This window comes from Hippoglossus hippoglossus, chromosome 21 (genome assembly GCF_009819705.1).
Source record: "Hippoglossus hippoglossus isolate fHipHip1 chromosome 21, fHipHip1.pri, whole genome shotgun sequence".
NCBI lineage: Eukaryota > Metazoa > Chordata > Actinopteri > Pleuronectiformes > Pleuronectidae > Hippoglossus > Hippoglossus hippoglossus.
In genome coordinates, this window is record NC_047171.1 from 6,307,018 (window position 1) to 6,328,811 (window position 21,794).

The window sequence follows — 21,794 nt, forward strand, 5'->3', positions numbered from 1 at the left end:
AGAGAGAGAGAGGGAGAGCGAGAGAGCGAGAGAGCGAGAGAGAGAGAGAGAGAGAGAGAGAGAGGGTGAGAGAGAGAGAGAGCGAGAGAGAGAGAGAGAGAGAGAGAGAGAGAGGGTGAGAGAGAGAGAGAGCGAGAGAGAGAGAGAGAGAGGTCAGTAATGGTGCACACATGGTACGGGCCACAACTTACTCATGTTTACACAACACACACACATACAGTCTGATACCCATCTACTGACCCCGGGATGACTTAAACACACCCACCCACCCACCCACCCACCCACCCACACACACACACACACACACACACACACACACACACACACACACACACACACACACACACACACACACACACAGGTGCATAGCAACCCACAGTAAAAGGCACGTATGCATATAAATCAGTGAAGTTTTCAAACAGACGTACGTTCATTTTCAAACATTAACTCAAAATTAGAGTCTGAATCAAGCCAGGGATGTTTTCTGAATGTCATAACCCTCTTTCTTTCTCTTTCAGTTCTCTCTGCGCTCTAATAAAAAAAATGAAAAGTGTGCAGCTTCATCTTAAACCTGTTCTTAAAGCACATGAATGTAAATCCCACTCTTAGTTGGAAACGCACCCCCATAAATGTCTTTGGATGTTTAAATGTTGGATCACGACCCCTGAACACGTTGCAGAACCCCCGGGTCCTGACATGACAAGAGTATGAAAACGCTTTCATATATATATCTGGAACCCCGGGGGTGAGGCAGGAAATCTCTCTTTCGGGTTGAGGCTGCAAATGTTTAACAGTTTTTTTTTGGGGGGGGGTATCCTGAGGTTAAAAACGGTTGTCACATGGGTAGAGGTACAGTGACCCTTTCTCACCCTCAGCTGGGTCCTTTGGGGGGGAGGCTGGAATGGGGGCGGAGAGGTAATTTCAAGAAAAATGGCAGTGAGGGATTTGAAGTGAAAGGACATGTGGTGTCGCGTCTACACCTCTTTCCTTTTTCTATGAAAACCCACACAGCTCAGCTCGAACGACTCACAGAGGGTAAGAAAGTGAAGGGGGCCATTTTCTGACTTAAAACTAAAATCACCAGGGTAAAAAATATTCAAACTGATCAATTTATTGCCCGTGTACCTTTTCTAATATCTCATTTCAAAAACATAATCACACTGACTGATAATTTGAAGGAGTAACAGAATATATAATAAACCCTTAACAGACCCGTACATTTGCTGACAGTATTTTTGTTAAAGTGTTTCTGCTTTAGGCTGCTGCTGGGTCATGTTTTAATTTTAGAGCCATCAAGATCATGTCACACACACACAGACACACACACACACACACACACACACACACACACACACACACACACACACACACACACACACACACACCACACACACACACACACACACAGCATACCTAGTGCTCCAGTTAACTGACTTTGAGTCAAACATACAGTAACCGACTACACGGCCCTACAGGTATTTTTGGACCCACTTGGAAATTCTATCAACACAAATTCACAAATACAAACACACACACACAAGCACAGTGCCTCCAACCCACACACACACACAGGTATACAGGCGTGCAGACTCTAAATACACACAGCCCAGGAGCTAATATATGTTTTCATAAGGTCAACAGCCTGGATGCGGTTTCCAAACATGATCTTTTTCTCCGACTCTCAGGCGCTGAAATATCTCCCGAGTGAAGTGACAGCAGGTGAAAGAGTGTAGACAGAGATGCAGAGGCAGGGAGGAAGCTAAAAACAGACCGGTGAGGGAGAGATATGAGTCGGCTTCAGACATAAAAATCACTGACAAGGTAAAACATTTCTGGGATATTCTATGTATTTAGTGGCAGCTCTTTGGTTTTCAGATTGGTGATTGACTCACCTTAAATATGACAGGCTGTTAGATACCCAAAGTGCAACGCTCACATTCTATCTGGCATCCAGGCTACAAAATAATTCAGCTTGTGCAAAATGGGGGTCTCTTCAGAGTCAAATCTGCTGATTGAAGGTAACAGCATCATTTCTTTGTCTTCATCTGTATCTTCACTGCATGTGTTATAGACGTCAAATGTAAGAAAGATGTATTGTTGGTGACATGACTCTTTCAAATCACACTTCAGTCCTGTAGGAAGACGTGTCAGAGCGGTTACAGGTCCTGAGTGGGCAGATTGTCAGAGCGTCTTTTTGGAGAAAAATGACTCCGGGGCACTTTTTAAACATGAGGCCTACATGTAAAATTGGCACAGCATTTATGGGCTACAGTGCATGTCTCAAAGTGGAAACAGAGACAGGGTGTACTGTGTGTGTGTGTGTGTGTGTGTGTGTGTGTGTGTGTGTGTGTGTGTGTGTGTGTGTGTCAAATTTCCCAAGGCTTTTCAGATACCACAGCCAGACCTCAAAACTATCATCACTGTTCTCGCTCCCATCTGCCAAAGTCATCACCCACACATAGGAATACTCTCTCTCTCCCTCCCTCTTCCTCCCTCTCTCTCACACACACACACACACACACACACACACACACACACACACACACACACACACACACACACACACACACACACACACACACACACACGCGCATACACAGAGCGAGCGAGCGAGAGAGAGAGAAACAGAGAGACGAAAGAGGTGTGAAAAAGCCATCTCTCACCATTTTAGGGGTGGGAACCTGGCTGTAAACTTTCTGACGTTTAAAACCTCTGTCTGTCATTCCACCTATTACTGACTTCCTCTCTCTCTCGCTCGCTCTCTCTCTTTCACACTCACACAAACAAACATTTGTCTGTTGTTGACTTGTTAGTCTGCCGAGGTGTTGGTAGTTAGAGGCAAAACAGCACGAGGTGAGAAGAGGCTCGTAACTTTGACCTTAACTTGAACAAGTTTGATTTTTAGATGTAAAAATAATGGTACAGTGATATTGGGACATGTTAAAGTGTAAAAGTAATTTTTAAAATGACAACAAAGTGTGAAAAGGAGTCGAGAGGATGAATTAAGAGAGGAGAGTAGAAGCAAGATTTAAATACAGAGACTCAAAGAATAAATCAAGAAAATGAAAGTTTTGTGTAAGGTGGCAATTTTTCAGATAAATTATTTGTTGACATTTAGTTGTAAAAAAGGAAACCAGGCATCATGTAAACAACATTTCTGGGAGAGTGAGATGGTTGAAATTATTATTTTGTCTTAAATAAAGAAAAAAACTGTTGCATCCAGCAGATTCAAAAATTAAAACACTGCAGAGAAATTTGCAGCGTCACGATAGAAGCTTTGAAGTTGGAGACTAAAAAAAGTACAGGTACTCTACTATTAACTAGTGAATGTGCATAAACCATAGTAGATTTTAGGTGAACAGTGTTTCACACAGCCCCCCCCCCCCCCCGAATGACAGGTACTCAGATATAGGGCCAGTGTTATGACAAGGTCTCCTCCCTGCTGAGGACCACCTGCCCTGTGTGAAGGGGGCACACACATCTAGAGCCTATAGAGAGAGAGCAGGGCTAAGAGCGCTGTGCACAACTTTACTGTGATGCAATGGAACGAAAAACACTGCGTTAGAGATCTTTTATGTGAGTATGAGAAGTAAAACATTTGCTCAAATCATTATAAAACTGTGGTTGGACCCATTAGGCTGTGGTGGGCCGCCACTAATTAATGGGAAACACTGGTGGGGAAGCAGATCCGGAAGTCGGGGATCAGTTTTCAACCCCTGTATGAGTGTGTCTTCTCCAGGGAGAGGATAAGGTGAGTTCCTGGCTGAGACTGAGGCCTCCGGAGACATGAAGAAAGGGAACCAGACTATTTAATTAGAGGAGAGGAGAGGAGAGGAGAGGAGAGGAGAGGAGAGGAGAAGCAGTACCTTGGTAAGGAGGCATACTGACGCTCCACCTCTTCATAACGTGGTGCCAACCGAGGATCTGCCCCTCTGCCTGGCATCTGGTGAAGAGAAACAACTGGTTAGTTTGTGTTTTTAATTACCTCCGTCAAGGTTATGTTTTCACTCCCGTCCATTTGTTTGCTGTTTGGTTTGTTTGTCAGCAGGATTACACACAAACTGCCAAACGGATTTCTACAAAACTTGGTGGAGGGACGGGACAGGGGCCAAGAATCCATTAAATGTTGGCATTGCTCCAGACAAAGCGGCTAATCCAGAAATGTTTTTACACTTTCTAAACCATTGTGTGATTCAGGCTTTTATCCATGACAACTCCGCCAAGAAAGCAGAAAGCAGGCACGTTGCGAGGGTCTGATTTATGAGAGTGTACAATTTGGTGCAGATCCAAATAAAAATCTGGATCTGGTGTCATTAGGAAACTGTTGGGCCTCAGCGAGGGTATGTGCTCATTCTCGTTTAAAACTAAATTATATAAATTACCTGCTGCAAGTTCAAATAAACTGAAAATAAACGTCTAAATGTGTATAGTGACCATAAGGTCCTCGTTTTCTGTGTTTATTCATGTGGGTGTGTGTGTGTGTGTCTGTGTGTTTGTGATATAAGGATAATTTAGGATTGACAAAGGCTAGTTATTAGGATTTAGAGTCAGAGTTTCGGTCTTCTGGGGGGGGGGGAGGATGGATGGGGTCTCTATTAGATTAGGTTACTTCATTACAGGATGCAGTCATCTTGCTCAAATACACACACACACACACACACACACACACACACACACACACACACACACACACACACACACACACACACACACACACACACACACGCGTACAGAGTCACGTCTCATCTCCATTTTGAGGAAAAGAAAAGATTAAGTCAAGCTGCTGACAGTTGAATGTCTCTTACTCTTCCTCTCACTCCTTCTCTCACTCACCCTCACATCTAGTTTTCCCTTCCTCCACTTCTCTCCATTCCTCTCTCTCTCTCTCTCTCTCTCTCTCTCTCTCTCATGGATTATCCCTGTCTATTCAGCGGGGAGATTCCAGCTGCCGCGGCGCTCCTTAAAGGAGCCGACTAAACCCCCAACGACAACCTCAACAAGCTCCATTAACACACACAAATCCAAAGACACACACATGTAGACACGCACACATGCCAATTTCTTTGTAACTTAATATTGAGAACGAGACTCATTTCAATAGAATAAGGGGGTGAGAGAGTGTGGGTATGAGTGACTGCTGTAACTCTGCATGAGCGCTGAACTCGGCTGATAAAAAATAATAATGTGCAGAATTACAGAGTCCCATCAAATGTAGTCCATCACACCTCTGCTGCTGTGAAATGAGGCTGTTTTGGATAACACACATCTCCATCTGATACAATTTCAAAGCACATACTGTACATAACACACTATTTCCTTCTGCCATGTTCTCCATGTTTCCACTGTGCAGGAAAAAGAGGGATATTAAATCCATAAGAACATAATGGAAGGAGGGTGAAGTGTGTGTGTGTCGCGAGTGGTGAAGACAAAAGGTTGAAGGTTTCATAGAAAACCAGGTCCTTCTTCTCTCCTCGACTGAAGGTACGACGGCACACGTGAAAGGTGCTGAGAATGAGATATCACAGACTTTTCTTCTCTCTCCATCTAAACTCATTTCTCTGCAATTCCAGGGAATGATGCCAGGAGGCACATGAAAAAAACAAAAGACTTGCTGGTCCTGCTTTCTTTTGAACACCTGTCGTTACAGCTTCAATATCTCAGGGAGACAGCGGTATAATAGGAGGGGACAGAGTGGCGGAGTGAAAGAATGAGAAGAAGATGGGGAAGAATAAAAGGAGAGCGTGAATGAGAAGCAATGAGTTAAAGAGAGCAGGTGAGGGAGAAATAGAAAGATATGAGGCCTTGTAAGCGGTGGCAGGATGAGAGAGCAGAGGTGAATTAATTAGAAAACAAGGGAGCGCATGGGGTGAAGATGGAGAGGACAGAGCGGGGAGGTGAAAGGGAAATTAGAGACACCATTTAAACAAGATGTTAAAAGAGGGAAGTGGAGATAGAGAGAGGGAGAGAGGTGTGATGTGACGGGGAAGGACTGCAACATCTGGTGGTGACTGAGAAATGACTCAGGGGCCGAGGAAAAAGCGGAGAGTCATGAAGGAAGGGGTGAAGAGGAAATAAAAGAGAGAAGGATGGAGGTGTTGAAGAGAAAGGGGTTAAATAGCTTTGATAGAACTGTCCTTAAGGGATAAAGCTGGTGTTATTCCACGTTTTGCCTGTCGTCAAGAAATCCCATTAAAAGAGTGGAACCATGAACCGTATCTAAAGATGGACGATGCGTCTCCACCTCCTCCCACTCTACAGAAAAGAAGCTAGAAGTATCTCTCATACAAATGCGGCCATTTTGCGCATTTGGAGTCATTTGAACACAGGCATCAAATAACCAATCAAAACCAAACTTAGCGGTACTACGAACAGTTGAACAAACGTCAGTGGGATAAGAACTATTCCTAAAATGACAGAAACCATCTTTATTTCACATGTCCTTTAACTTTTAGGTCAATGTCCCATCTGCTAACATGGAGAAGGCGGGGTTTATGACCTGTACTGCAACCAGCCCCTAGGTGGCCATTGAGAAGACTTGGATTCACATTAGGGGAGCTGTCATGTCATCCATCATTATATACCGCCCATGATTGGAACTAGCTTTATTCTTACGTCAAAATAAACAGCATTTCTCGCTTTATCCTTTAAAATGCAGTAGATCCTGCACTGAGAGGACGTTTCAATGCAGACAGACAGTTAGTGTATATGTGGAATGAAGCTCTTCTGCTCAAGTGTGTGAGGCTTTGTTTGTTGCCTCACTCATGATCAAGAGCAGATTACTGCGTGGCGCCTCATGCTGAGCAAACACAAACAGACAAACGTCTAATGAATGTGCATGTGTGCATATGAAGTGAGGGAGTGTATGGGAGCATGGCAAATAACTGAAGAGACTTTAGAATAACATTGTGTGTCTGTGTGTGTGTGTTTGTACTTTGTGTTACAGCTTTTGTACATTTCTGTTTACAGGTGCAGCAAGTAAAATAATACAAATAAATATATAATGGTGTTTGATGCACAAGAAACCATGAGACACATCCCAGTGAATCCAGCTTGTGTTTGAGAGTAAAACTTTTTTTAGGCCGAGGTAACAAAACACATGATAATACAGAAAAATGCTGAAAATGTGACAATCCCAGAAAAAAGCAAGAAGATCTCCCAGGTTGTTTATGAGCTGAATGACTTTCCAGCTACAATACGGCTGCCTGGCATTAGTCTGTAGCTGTGGGTGCATTTGTGTGTGTGTAGGAAAAAACACACACCCACACACACACACACCCACACACAAAGGGGAGTCAGAGGGAGATGTTAGATGTTAGTTTACTCTCAGTGTTCACAACTGTGACAGGAGTACAGTGCAGGGCAAACACTATGACAGCTGAGCTTGTGGGGCACACACTTTACACACCTTCTCTTTTTCCTTATGCATACACACACACACACACACACACACACACACACACACACACACACACACACACGCGTAGAGTTACATTTCCACACTCGTATCAACAAGTGCACAAAATCCATTTTCCCGACACATAAACAAAAAGGAAAACTTTATCTTTGAAGTGCAGCTACTGTTCACATACAAGACCTCTCTCATGCACGCAGCCAAACACACACCCTCTCTCTCTCCAGGTGCACACACACACACACACACACACACACACACACACACACACACACACACACACACACACACACTCACTCACTCACTCACTCACTCACTCACTCACTCACTCACTCACTCACTCACACACACACACACACACACACACACACACACACACACACACACTCACACACACACACACACACACACACACACACACACACACACACACACACACACACGCTTAAAACACACTCCCTCTCGCTCACAGAGGACCGAGCAAGCGTAGCACACTGGTTGGGGTAATGGTCTAGTGAAAAACCATTTCACGGCATAGCGAGCAGCGGAGAGGCAAGGAGGAGAGCGCGCAAATCAAGCAGAAGAGACTGATACTGACGGGAGAGGGAGCAGACACACAAACACACACACACAAGAACTGTCACAAATTCATGCACACACACGGACTTGCACAGAAACACACACTGTAAGAGCGGCTCATCTCTCTCCTTTCAACAGACCCTTCAATTTACCCATAAAACACACCACATCATCACTTTCGGCACTGACACACACTCAGTCTTTCTCTCTCCTCTCGTTTTTTTCTGTCTTGGTCTTCCTCTCACACACACACACACACACACACACACACACACACACACACACACACACACACACACACACACACACACACACACACACACACACACACACCGGCTCAAACGTCCCATCCTTTTCACTCGAGCTGTTTCAAGGATTTCAAAGGGATTTAGATCGACATGAAGTATTTGGTGAATGCATACCGCCCTCAATCAGACCACTTAGCCCCAAATCCTCTCTCTTCAACACGTTTTGTCCTCTCCTTCACTCCTTCATCATCTCCCTCGCCGTTTCTCACACATCTCTCTTTCATCCTCTCTTCCTCGATGGGTCTGTCCCTGTACGCACCTCATCTCCTCCCTTCATCAACCAACTCTTGTTAAGTAAAATAAAGCGTTTCTCGGAGTAATGTCAAAAATCATTTTCTTTCTATGTCCTACATGATGTTGTCTGAGTCAACTTCCTGTTCCCTCCACCTATCACTGATTTTAAAACTCTCTGTTCATCATGTTCTCCTTCATTCCGCTCCATCCCCCTTTCCCTAGTTAGCAATGCTCCCTTCCTAAAATCAAAGACCACCAAAAAGGGAAAAGTGTAATCTCTATCAGTTCTGTTCCCTTTTGAGGGGGAGGGCTCCCTCTTCTACAACCGCCCCCCTTCATCTTTCCATATGTTTCTTTCCATGTCTTTCTTTCGCTTCCAATGTCCTTTTCTCCTCCTGTACATCGATAAAAAATGATTTTGCTCCCCTTTCCGTTCTCCCTCCATGGTGCCCCCCCCACCCCCGCAGAAATCGATGAATAAGGGAAGGCTGGTTCTAATCCGTATCAGACGTGTCGCTCTGCTCAGCCAGCACTTTGAGCTGACTCAATTAAAACACAGTTCTGAATAGGCTGCGGTCCCTTTGTGTGTGTGTGTGTGTGTGTGTGTGTGTGTGTGTGTGTGTGTGTGTGTGTGTGTGTGTGTTGTACTGCAGTGTGTATATACCCATTGTGTGTGTATTCAGTTGCACATGAGTGTATTTGGATGAGGGCCAACTGATGAAGTCTGTGACTGTAAATCCCAAAAGAAATTCAAGCGATGATGTGCATGTTAAGATGACTTTGGTGTCTGTGGTGAATTCACACATGATAATTATGGCTTGAAATACTTTACAGTTGAACTTCCTGCTTTCAGAACGAATCCACATCTGGTTTGTAATAAAAGATCAGGGATATATCACAGACTGTAAATACTATGAATGCTAGTGCAGCGGTCAGGGGGTGGAGCTACTGTACCAAGGTCCCGCTGATACACACACTCAAGTTTTTACAGCCCATTTACCCCCGATGAGCCACCAACGTTTTAATTGTTCTTATTTTGTCTTTGTTCAAACTTTTATTCAGATTTGTGCCACAGGTTTGTTTTTAGAAAACTCCAACAGCTGGCTGTGAGCTATTAGTCGGCTTTTGTCACCGGTTCATATTGAAGGCCAGTCTTTGTGATTACTTCACCCCAGGCATGCTCTTAGTACTGTACTCACTCACTCACACACACACATACTCACACAAATCCATGCATACACCACCACATATTTAATCACACTCTTGCACACCCACATCACAAGTGTGTTTATTGGGATTAATGCACCTTGCTACTCAAAATGATATTAGTAATATGTAACCTTAATCTAAGTGTAGGAGAAAAGCTATAACACCCGTCTCCTGCAGCTTATAGAGCAATCCAGTAACGGTTTTGGAAGCAGACGTTGTATTTTCTCTTATTTTTCAAAACTCATTACATTTAGTTTACACCCGTAAAAACCTCTGGCCACAGTCACTCTGTCACTCAAAAAACAAGACAACAGGGTAAAACAAGCTCATTCATTTTTTCCTTCCCCCCCCTTCTACCCATCCATGCACACTTCCCTCCATTCATTCACCCCTGCCCTCTGCCACAACACCCTACATTTATTCTTCTCTCTATAACTCTCCATCTGTTCACTGTATACCATCCTTCCATCCTTCCATCCATTTATTCTAGAGCAGCCAGTAATTGCAGCTGGCTGGTGAAGAGCCATCCATTTTCTCCAGCTAATTACTACAGCCTCTTGACAAAGTAGCACTAAAGCAGAGAGAGTCGACAAGCACAGTCACAAGAACATGCTAATTCACATACAAGCTCACCTCTGCACACACACACACACACACACACACACACACACACACACACACACACACACACACACACACACACACACACACACTATTCTAATGAGGACTTTCCATAGCTCGTCATTATTCTAGTGACAGTGTGTTAACCTCACTAACTCGCTCTGCCAATGTGAACGACAGTATGACTCGTCCATCGCTCCATTCCGATTGAGAAATGCTCATTTATGGTTTTGAGAAAGGGACATTTTGGGAAAATCGACACACTGAAGCCACTAACTGAAGATACAGTCAGCAGCTGCTTAACTGGAGAGGAACAGTCCACCTCTGTCCCCTCATAGGAAAATTCCCATGCCAGCACTTTTAAGCGCATCAATTAATAAGGTATATATCTTCAATTTCTAATATATAAAAAACTACATTCAAATATGTTCCTGTTTCCTCATACTAACCGTACACATGCTATACATTTTCTCATCTGTTAGTTGGCTGGTAGACCAAAAGCTGCCTTCCCTGAAATATGACAGTATTCCTTTAAAGCGAATATAAAACCAAACACACAGCATATGCATACACTGAATAGATAAGCTTGGTCAGAATTCATGAGAGAAAGTGTAATAAGATAAAAGATTAAAAAAACAAACATAACACATTTGGTCTCTTAGCTTTGAAATAAAATCCATTGGACTGTTATTCACCCGCTTGTAGCTTTGTGATTCATCTTTGAGACAATACAAATATGTTTAAGTGGGTAGAGCTTTGTGTGTGTGTGTGTGTGTGTGTGTGTGTGTGTGTGTGTGTGTGTGTGTGTGTGTGTGTGTGTGTGTGTGTGTGTGTCTGTGTGTGTGTGTGGACGGACTTAAAAAACACTGTATAAGCTGTGGGCTGGACAGTGAAGTTTCACAACCATAAATCTCAGCACCTGCACCAGCCCGGGCAAAGTAATCGCTGAGTCATTGCTATTGATCAACCACCCCACAAGACCTCTGCACACATAAAGCATTTTGTTCATTTTGTGCGGCTGGGTTGTAAAAAATCTCACTCTGCCCTGCTGAGAGACACAGAATGAGGGTGATGGACAACAGGAAAAAGCAAGAGGAAGACGGTGGAGGAATAAAATAATCATGAGGAAATTTGCTTGTTTGTTTACCGCACCAAAGAAGCACTGAGGATCTTTATTCACAAACCCTCGTCCTACTGAAATGTCAGCAAAGCACTAGAATAAAGGGCTAAGAATTAAGACTGGAGCACAGTTAAATGTCACAGCGCTGTTGAGCCTCTGGTACAATTAAGACCACAGAAGGTCAATTTCCCCCAAAGCACGCAGCTTAGAGACTCTCCCATGAATACAGCGATTAATACTACTTAATGCAGAGCATATCCTGTTTATTTAGTGTAGGTCTGTGAGGGGAGTGGAAGAGACTGCATATTAAGTTAGGGTGTGTGTGTTTGTATGCAGATCAGTACGTAGACCTATCAATCAAATTAATTCCTCTTTTTTTTTTAAAAATGGCATTTAAAAGTTATCAAGCAAGGCAGACACAAGATACATACCCACACATGCTGACACACACATGCACACAGAATTGTATCTTCAAACTTGAAGATATGGGGAAAACGAAGCGAGCTGTTTAAAGACAGGACGCTTTAAGTTCAGCTTGTTTGTAACAATGCACCATCAGGTTGACAGGCACACTTGTGTAAAACAAACCGTGGTGGATGGGAGCCGTCATAAATATAACTTTTCTTAATGTTTAATTTTTGTTGAACAGGTTTTGTGCTAAGAGGCTTTTGTCGTTTTCTTTTACTTGCATTGGTTTTCTTTGTGTTTACAGTGCAACAAGTGTAGAATCTCGAGTAAAATGTTCAATCCTCACTGTTCTACACCTCTGCGCTGTCTGTGCTGTCTGTGCTGTCTGTGCTCGGGGATGAGAGGCTGCAGCCCGACCATAAAGTTTTCACTGTTTCATTTCTCAGGAGCTGTGCTGTCTCATAATATGATATTAAAACTCTGCGTGAATCTATTGTGCATTTTAAATGTTTGTTTTTTCTTGTAATGCCTTGCATTTAGCTTTTTCATCGTCATTTGTAATGTGTTCTCCACCGAGGAAGAAGTATTTTTGGTTTGTTTGTCTGTTAGTTAGCAGGATTATGCAAAAACTACTGGACAGACAATTACAAAACTAGGTGTAAGGATGCAGCATGGGTCAGGAATGGATGTAGGACGGATATATATATGTGTGTGTGTCTGTGTGTGTGTGTGTGTGTGTGTGTAGAATGGGATGCACATGCACACAAACTAAATTTCACTCTCCCAACCACCTTATGGACGATAAAGCATGGAGCATGTAAAGTGTTAAAACTGTGGTTGGTTCATTATGAAACTGTGGTGGGACAAATTAGATTATGTTGGGTCGCCACAGCCTAGATAATTAACTGCTTTGACATGGTGAGAGAGGGCATTAGCCTTGGTAGAGGTATGAACTCTCAGAGGGCCCCTCTAGTCTCATATCGTATCCCATCATATACCATCAGCACGATGTAATACCATTATTAACAAATGACCTTGACCTTTGGTTTGTGAATTTATGTTAAAGTCACACATCTCCTCACACAGGTCTGTGGGTGGCTCGCTTTGTTTGGAGACAATAAATAAAGAGCAAAGAAGTCGGCTTTGAAACGGACTGACGCTGCCTCTGGCTGTTTAGTCTGCACCAGAGTTCAACTAAGAGCTTTCACACCAGCCCAAATATACTGTTTATTTGAGTTTATTTGAACTGGTTGGAAACAAGTTAGGTGTGAAAACACAGACAAATGTTTTTCTTTACGGCAGGACTAACTTTTTCTCCCTAGATGGGAATTCAGTCCCCATTATGGGAATGTGTTAACAAGTTCTGTTGCTGAACAGTGAAATATGATCTTCCTGTAGCTATTTCTGTAAGTGTGTGTTTATTTTATATACACATATATATTTTAGGAGTGAGAAAAGTGAGGGATATAAATGAAAGAGAGAGAGAGAGAGAGAGAGAGAGAGAGAGAGAGAGAGAGACGGGAAACAGTGAAAGTGGTGGGAGAGAGAGAGAGAGAGAAAGAGAGAGATGGGGATAAATAAACGATAGTAAGAAGGAAGGTAAGGCGATAGCAGAGAGGCTCGGATTAGTCTATGCTGCAAAGCTTTCGGAGAACGACACACACACACACACACACACACACACACGCACAATATTAATGTGTGTGCACACCATATCAAGTACACGTCCCTGCAATGACTTAGACACATATATATGCAGTTTAAAAAATATAATTGGAAGATGGAACAGACACAAAATCACACATACATCTAAGACCCCTACACACACACAAACACACACACACACACACACACACACACACACACACACACACACACACACACACACACACACACACACACACACACACACACACGTTTATCCAATCCTTAGTGTTCTTAACAGTTAAGCTTGTCCTTGAAAGTGCAAGGTGGGGAGTTGATAAGGGGACAGAGAAAGAGAGAGAGTCTGGGTGATGGTGGCATATATAGCGGGACAGAGAGAGGGATGAGGAGAAGGAGAGCTGGAAGGAAAAAAAAGTAAGGCCAGATAATTTGGTTACCTCTAAGCCCCCTTCCTGCCACCCAGATAGTATATCCCTTACCCCTCCTACTCCCCATCTGTGTGTCTAACTGCGTCTCTCCAGCCCAAACTTCCGGACTTAAAAAAGTTCCCCCCTTTGAGGATTAGGGGGAACAAAGAAAGGTGAATTCCAAGGAAGACGGAGAGGGTGGAAGAGAGCAGGAGAGAGAAATAGGGGAGAGTAAAAAAGAGGTACGGGTTAAAGGGGACACAATATTACCTGACAGAGACGTACAGATGATGGGAGAGAGGACGGAGACAGCAAAGATGAGATACAGTTAAATTTCTACCCCTTCTGCCATTTTTATAATGTCAGCGCTTTAGGTAGAAAAACCTGGGCTGCATTGGGCTTTTTTTTAAAAAATATTTGTGGATTCTTGAATTATTTATTTATTTCCCTATGATATCTCAGGAGCAGGACTTAGCATAAGCACATAAGAGCAGCGCCGCCACATTTCTAACGAGTGTAGCCCCGTGTGCACGTTGAATATGAGGCTGAAAATATATATAATTTTTTTATTTTTACATTTCCATTTGTGTGTGTGAGTGTGTGTGACCATGGGAGCAGGTGGCTACAGTGGCAGGTTAGATGGAGCAGTAATAGGATGAGAGTGACACTTTCTCTCTCTCTCTGCCTCCCTCACACACTCCCTTCCTCTCTCAGATGATTGGCTCCAGTCGGGGGGGGGGGGGGGGTGATGGCTGGGATGTCTTTTGATTCCGTCGCCATATTTCCAATATTTTTTATGTCTTCTAATCTCAAGAAAGTCTTGACCCCTTCTCTCCTATTGTCTCCTCTGTCGCACTGTTCCAGTCCAAACATGTTTTATATCTTGTCCTCTCCGTTCTTTTAACATCGCTCCCTTTCCTATTTCATCTCTTTTTCTTCTGTTCTCATTTCTTCTGACATCCTGAGGAGCTGGAGTCTCTCCTCACATCCACTGATCTCTTAAAACCTGTTATCAATCCCCAGATATTTTATCAGAGCGACTGAAAAGGGACTGAAACAAAACACTAATTATGAATCTGGGATGACGGTGTCTTTTCACATTAGTAATGTGATATAAATCTGAGATGAGAAACCCACATAATGATGAAATAATAATAATATTGGATTTTTTTAATGTACTACATGTGTTCAAGGTTGTGTTTGGTTGTTGCAGGACATACAAACCCCGCGGTTTGTATGTCCTGCGTGTGTTCCGTGTTTGACTGTGTGCATGTGAAAGGATGCGACACACTGGGCACTCGAAGTAAGAAGTGTGGAAAATGGAGGCAATATTAGCTTTTGTGCTGGATGACATGCTCTGGAGAGAGGCAGGAATCCACTTGCTGTGCTGGGTTTTTGTTGGACGTGTGGACCTGAATTCATGTTCACACATGTGCAGACACACAAAGCCCAAGGTCGGTTGCTCTTTCTGTGGATCTTAAGTGAAAAGAATGTGCACATAAATATACAAAAAAGCAAATCTTTTTTTATTATATCGCAAACCCTCTCCTACTAGTAATCAACGTTTTCAAGAAATCGAAAAAATAGTTTCATAATGAATCTGAAAAGGTTTGGGCCACAGACAGTTATGTAAATGACATAACTGCTCCTAAAGCATCTCAATCATCCCCTGGTGGCCGGCTGCAGTATAGGTGGTAAACCCTGCCTCCTCCATGTAAGCAGATGGGACATGGCCCAAACTATAAAGTCAAAACACTCGTCATTTTAGGAAGCTCTTATCACACCAATGTTTGTTCAACTACCTATTTGATATAAAAAAACAGGATTAAGTATTATGATTGACAGCTGAGACTGACTCGTGATTGGTCGAGCATATGTATGGGTGGGACCTTGCTACCATGGCTACATCCCCTTATCGTCACTGTGCAGCCTCTCTGGCGCCAAATGATGTCTTCGGCTCAAGACGACAACATTCATGTCGAGGATATTTCCGTTTCTGGACAGTGGGGGAAAGAGGAGACATGTTGTCCATCTTTCTATAGGGTGCATGGATTGGGATGATACAGTGTGGAATCTCTGGGTGTTGTACACAAAATAAATGTAAAATATCCTGACAGAGAGATGAGAAACATCACTGAACAGTTTTCAATTTGTCTGGAAGCTCTGACTTGGCTGGAGGGTCAGATATCACCTCCGCTACGAGGCTGGATGGTGTCATCTATCACATACCCTCTTAGAAATAGAGATGGAAGTATTCTTGCAGACATAAGCAGTCTGCCGCGGATTGGTCAGGACGTCGACTCAGCTCGAGTCCAGGTGGGGTAGAGGAAGAGAACCGAATTAGAGAAAGTGGGATGGATTGGAAAGAATGAGAAATGTAAGGAGAGAGCAAGTTGGGGATTAGAAACCCTCTGAAAGGCAGTCACTTAATTTCCTGGCTTACCTGGCTATGATTATCTCCTGGGTGGGAATGGAACGTTTGATGTCCTGGGACCAGACTAATCCTTGGTGACTAACCTCAACCTCTCATTTCCTCTGGATTAGCTCACTCTGCTACTTAATAAAAAGTTGAAGGTGGACTGATATTAACCTACAGTGAAGGAGAGAAAGACAGATTGTGTCTCTCTCTCTCCGACAGTGGATCCTCTGAGCATTTGGTCAAACATTTTAAATCGTCTGTGTTTCCTAACAATAACCTCTTGTGGCTTTGTGAATAATCAATGAATGTCTCTGAGGAGCAAAAGTGGATGTGTCACATTTTGGTAGAGCTCACATACGGAGGATCAGGGTGGACAAAAGGTTTTACTTTTTTTTTGCGGGGGGGGGGGGGGGGCTTTTTCATTCTTTTAATCCTGATCACGATCATTCCCCAACCTTAACTAAAAAAAGAAGATATTAAATAGTTGAGTCGTTACTATTGTGTTATAATAATAAAAGTGTGGCAGAAAGCTGTACCTTCCAAAGGACTCACACTTAATTCAACACACATAGACACACACAGTGATTTCAGGAGAATGAGTCAACATGAGAACCGCAACTGAGCAAAACTATGTTTCATCAATAGTTTGAATTTGATGACAAGAATGTAATTCTGATGCTTATGTGGGGCCTTTTCGGTGATTAGAGAAATGTCACTGTACATTTTCCTCCGTTCCGTACGTAATGACAGAAATTAGGAAGGAAGGCCCTCCACATTTTAGGACTTAATGATTGTGGGTGATTTGCAAATTCACACAAGGACTGCAAGGACTTGCAACTCCCACAATTACGCACTTTTACATCTCTGAGAAGCTGCAAATTAACTGACAATTTTTCAGAAAAGCTTTTTGCCAAATTATCATCACCAGCCTCATCACAGTTTTTTTTTTCTCACCAGGCTTTTCTCAAGAGGGATGGCCTGAAGTGTTGCCAGGTTACCAGCCAATCTGACCAATGACATGTCACTTGACCCTTCTCTCGGCCAATGCCCTGTCTCCAACAACCGGCTGGGCCCCAGCTGGCCAATTAGCTTGCCTCTTAGTGTGGAGCTCGGCCAATGAAACGCCCCGGGAGACTTCTGTTCATCTGAACTCACAGATGGGAGGACAGAGAAGGAGAGAAGAGGGAGAGCGAAAGAGGATGAGGTGTGTGTGTGTGTGTGTGTGTGTGTGTGTGTGTGTGTGTGTGTGTGTGTGTGTGTGTGTGTTTGTGTGTGTGTGTGTGTGAGGGAGGGAGGGACTTGGCCTGAATGCCCAAACACATTGAGACATCTTCACTGAAGAGGTTGGCTAGTTTTGAGTTAGCAGTTGGAACCAAATCGCTCCATTTACCAACGGGAGACTTCTGTTGCTAGTAGATGAAAAGAAAGGAAACCAAAGTGTTAACCTGCCAGATTCTAACATGGAGGAATCCTATGCTTTATACTGTAATGGTGGACGTTCCCTTCAAAACTCTATACATGTTAAATGGGGATAATATGCAACTTAACGATGATTTCACTTTTTGTCGACCCATAAACTCGGTTCCAATGTGCGGCCGTCTGTGTCTGCTTTTTAATATGGCTGCATTACACAGCTCTAACTCAATTTACTTTCTTTTCTTAATCACTTCCCCGTCTATCTCTGCTTTTGCTTTAAAACTAATAAAAATCACCAGGGCGGGCCAGTGACTTCTCGTCCATTAAGCCTAATTTGATCAAAAGCTCTTTCAACTAAAGTTGGCAAACTGTGGAAATTTGAGTATTAAATGGAAAGGCATAAATATTACTGGGCTGAAAAAAAAAATCAGAAAAAAATCAGTTGAGCCGTGTGGAGGAAGCGCCACAAAAACGCAGAGCGCAGTGGAACTTGAAAAGCTCTCTCCCTGCCTCACTAGTTACACTGATTTGCAGTGAAAATTCTCCCAGCATTTTAGCAGCATGTCTATTCTTTATCACAGAAAACATTAAGTGAAACTGACTTTCTTTCAGTCAGCATTTTGGACAGCTGTATTGGAATGCCACAGTTACATAAGCTCAGCCTCGCACTATCTCAGCATGTGACTTGAGTTTCCTCTCTATTTCTGTGCGGCTCTTTGCTGAATCTTTCCCCGACATGCACTCGTCTCTTTTACAGATAGCACTTTCTCACTGGACATTTTCTTTCAGTGGCGAATTCATTTTCACCGGCGTCAAAGTTCATCTGCGGTGACACGAGTACAAGGGAAGACAAGTACGTAGAGAAAAATGCAACAGTTGCAAAATCAAAACAAAATTAAACAGAAAAACATTTCCAAATCTTGTTTACGTAGTGTGTTTGTGTACATAAATGTTCATTTGATTTTCTATGCATGGTGGCATGTCAAAGAAACACAAGCCATCCAAGTAGTCGTACCCAGTCTACACAAACACATACCTCAGAGCTGCCTGCGTGTGTTTGCCTGTTGGCATCTTTTCTCAAAGTCTGGGCAGCAGTCATGAGAACTAAAAATCTAAATTTGATCAAACCTAACAACATCAGGACTCATGACCTGTACCTGGAATAAACTGCTCACTCTCTCCTAATTCTATTTATCAATTTGAAGGACACCTCATGAGCCTGTGCAGGGTTTGCTTATCACAATACAGGGCAGGGGGTGGGGGGGGTTCACTTGGTGGTAAATGTGCACCAATGAAAACAGAAGAGAAGTCATATTATTGTAATTTTTTGGTTGTTGTCCTGTATCATATATCGTATATCATGAGATCCTTGCCAAAAAAAAGCCCTATTCCCCTGAGGGCAGTGCTGCTAAAGTGAAAGCCTTCATTTCTGAAAAATGCAGGCTTGAGATTAAATCCTGCCTCTGACCTCAACCAGTAACATAAATCCACCTGAGAGGATATATCATCATAACCAATGCAGCTCCTCAACTAGCTGATATATGTATATATAAACAATACTCCAGCTTTAAAGTATTCAGCAGGAGGTTGTCTGCATCACAATCGTCCTCTCCTCTGGATTCCAGCTCTCCATCTTTTCACAGGTCGACTCACTCACTCTCGTTTGACACCTCTTGAGTTTCTCAAACCGGCTCTTATTTTGAAACTCACCGACTCTTACTGTACCGCGTGTCTCTCCGTCGCTGCTCCGCTCTTTCCCTCCAGCTCCCAGTTTGTCTTATCTACCAGATGACTCACCATATTTCATCGTCAGATATTTCTCTCTCAGAAGCTCAAGAGCTGCACGCTGCTTTAGGAATCGCTGACAATCTCCAAATACACACTGCACGCGCGCACACACACACACACACACTTTATCCTTGCTTGCTGACACAGTGACAAAAGTGTGTGTACAGCATGCACACAGGTACTCATATTTGACACATAGAGGTGTGTATGTCCTCGACAACACAGCTGAGCCAACAATCTAAAAAAAAACATGTACACACACACACACACACACACACACACACACACACACACACACACACACAAACACACACAGGTCCATGGCACTTGGCTATCAGTCCTGCCCACAGTGCAGTGGCCAGAGGTGATAACACTCTCCATTGGACCAAAACTCATCACTCTTTACACACATACCTGCAGAAGGCTTTGTGTGTTTGTCTGCATGTTTGCCCGTCTTCCTCCAGGTCTGAACAGAAGTCATGAGAGCTAAATAGAAATTGAGAATTGATAAGACATAAGGACATGAGAGCCCATGAGCTCGACCTGAAAGGAAAATACACAAACACACACACACACGCACAGTGATTTCAGGTGTCGCTCATGGGTCTGAGCTCAATACAACCGTGGCCACAACTGCAGATGGGTTTTCCAAGAATGTGACCTCTCCACAGTAAACTGTATTATTCCAACCGTTTCTGCCAACAGCGCCGCAACAAGAGAGGCTTTCACGCTAGATTAAAGGATCATTTCTATTTCTGCATGTGATATTGATATGGCACTTTGCTGAATATGCCCAAAAGCCAAATAAAAACACACACACAAGGCTTGGATCTCCATAAACACCTGCCACTGTGTCTGCGTGTGTGTATATGTGTGTTGAAAACTGTATTCTGCACATGACCGGGTCGAAGACACACACAAAGCTTGGCATTTAATCCTAAATACTTGAAATCGAACACCTTTTTTGAAAATTATTTTTCAGGCGTCAAAGTAATAACACATGAAGTCAAATGAAATTATATTTAATATAGATTCTTGAGTCAATGACAGCCTGAACTTTTTGACCCTCAGACATTAGCAGACGCACTGATTCTCTCACAGAGCTTCACTTCACCAACATGTAACTGATGCTTACTGTGCGGTCAGATCTGCACTGAGGCCACATGTGCTCTTCTATCACATTCCATAACAAGAATGTAATTCTGATGCTCATTTCATTAAAAAAAATTAAATACTGTGAAGCAGCTTTCTGTAAATATGCACCAAAGATTTTAAACAAACTTTCAGTATATTTTAGAAGTGCGTCCTCTGCTGAGACATTAAAAAAACTGCTAAAAAACTTACTTTCATGGTCTTCCTTCAAAATTAATTTAAACATATATTTTTTTTATTGTAATCTTGACACTGCTTTAACTCTTTTTATCATTATCGTCATTATTATTATTATTATACAGTCATGTCAGATGAAAAGAGAATTACATTAACATACAGACTACTTAGTTTTTTACCAATCAGTTGTTACACAATTAGAGGGGGAGCTGAGGGGTACAGCGGTTGTCCTCCTAACAGAGGTCGGTAGTTCGAATCCCAGCCCATGCCTAATAAGTGTCCCTGGGCAAGATGCTGAACCCTGAATGGCCTCTCATGGATGTTGAATGCACTAATTGGAAGTCGCTTTGGACAAAAGCCTCCTCTAAATGACATGTAATGCAATTACAGAATCATGGGAACTTGGCTGTTGTTGAGGTTACTTGTTTTTCAAAGACAATGAAAACAAGGGAAGACTATTTCTTGTGGTGCTTTCCACAGCTTGTCGAGCACAGTAAATTTCAGGCGAGGTTACTGGCTGATATGCAGAGAATTAAATCATGGAATTAAGTCTTCCTCTGCTTTTTTCCTGTCAGGACCTACGAGATGATTTGCATCTTGAACCCTGGGACTCAGACAAACAAATTACAGAGGTATTCATGTCGGGACCTCACAACCACAGATCAATGAGCCGCTCTGTATCTTAACCCAAACTTTACGAGGGCAGACTGTAGGGAAACATGCTCGTCAGAAACAGATAATAAGTCATGACATGTTGACTCATTCTGCCCTACTGGCTGGAAGAAGGCACAAATCAAACATGCTAGTGAGGGAGTGTTTGTGTGAGAGAGTGTGTGTGTGTGTGTGATGTATGTTTTCATCCTCTTATATTATTTTGTGT

At 43.0% G+C, this 21,794-nt stretch overlaps 1 protein-coding gene across 5 annotated transcripts in view; it reads right to left on the minus strand.

The window, feature by feature from the left end:
* Positions 1 to 21,794, minus strand: part of LOC117754722 (partitioning defective 3 homolog B-like) — a 194,088-nt gene that overhangs the window by 13,239 nt on the left and 159,055 nt on the right. For all 5 annotated transcript variants that reach the window (XM_034573866.1, XM_034573864.1, XM_034573867.1 and 2 more), the window contains exon 24: positions 3,867 to 3,943. In XM_034573866.1, the coding sequence (XP_034429757.1) occupies positions 3,867 to 3,943 (77 nt within the window). The remainder of the gene's footprint in view (positions 1 to 3,866; positions 3,944 to 21,794) is intronic.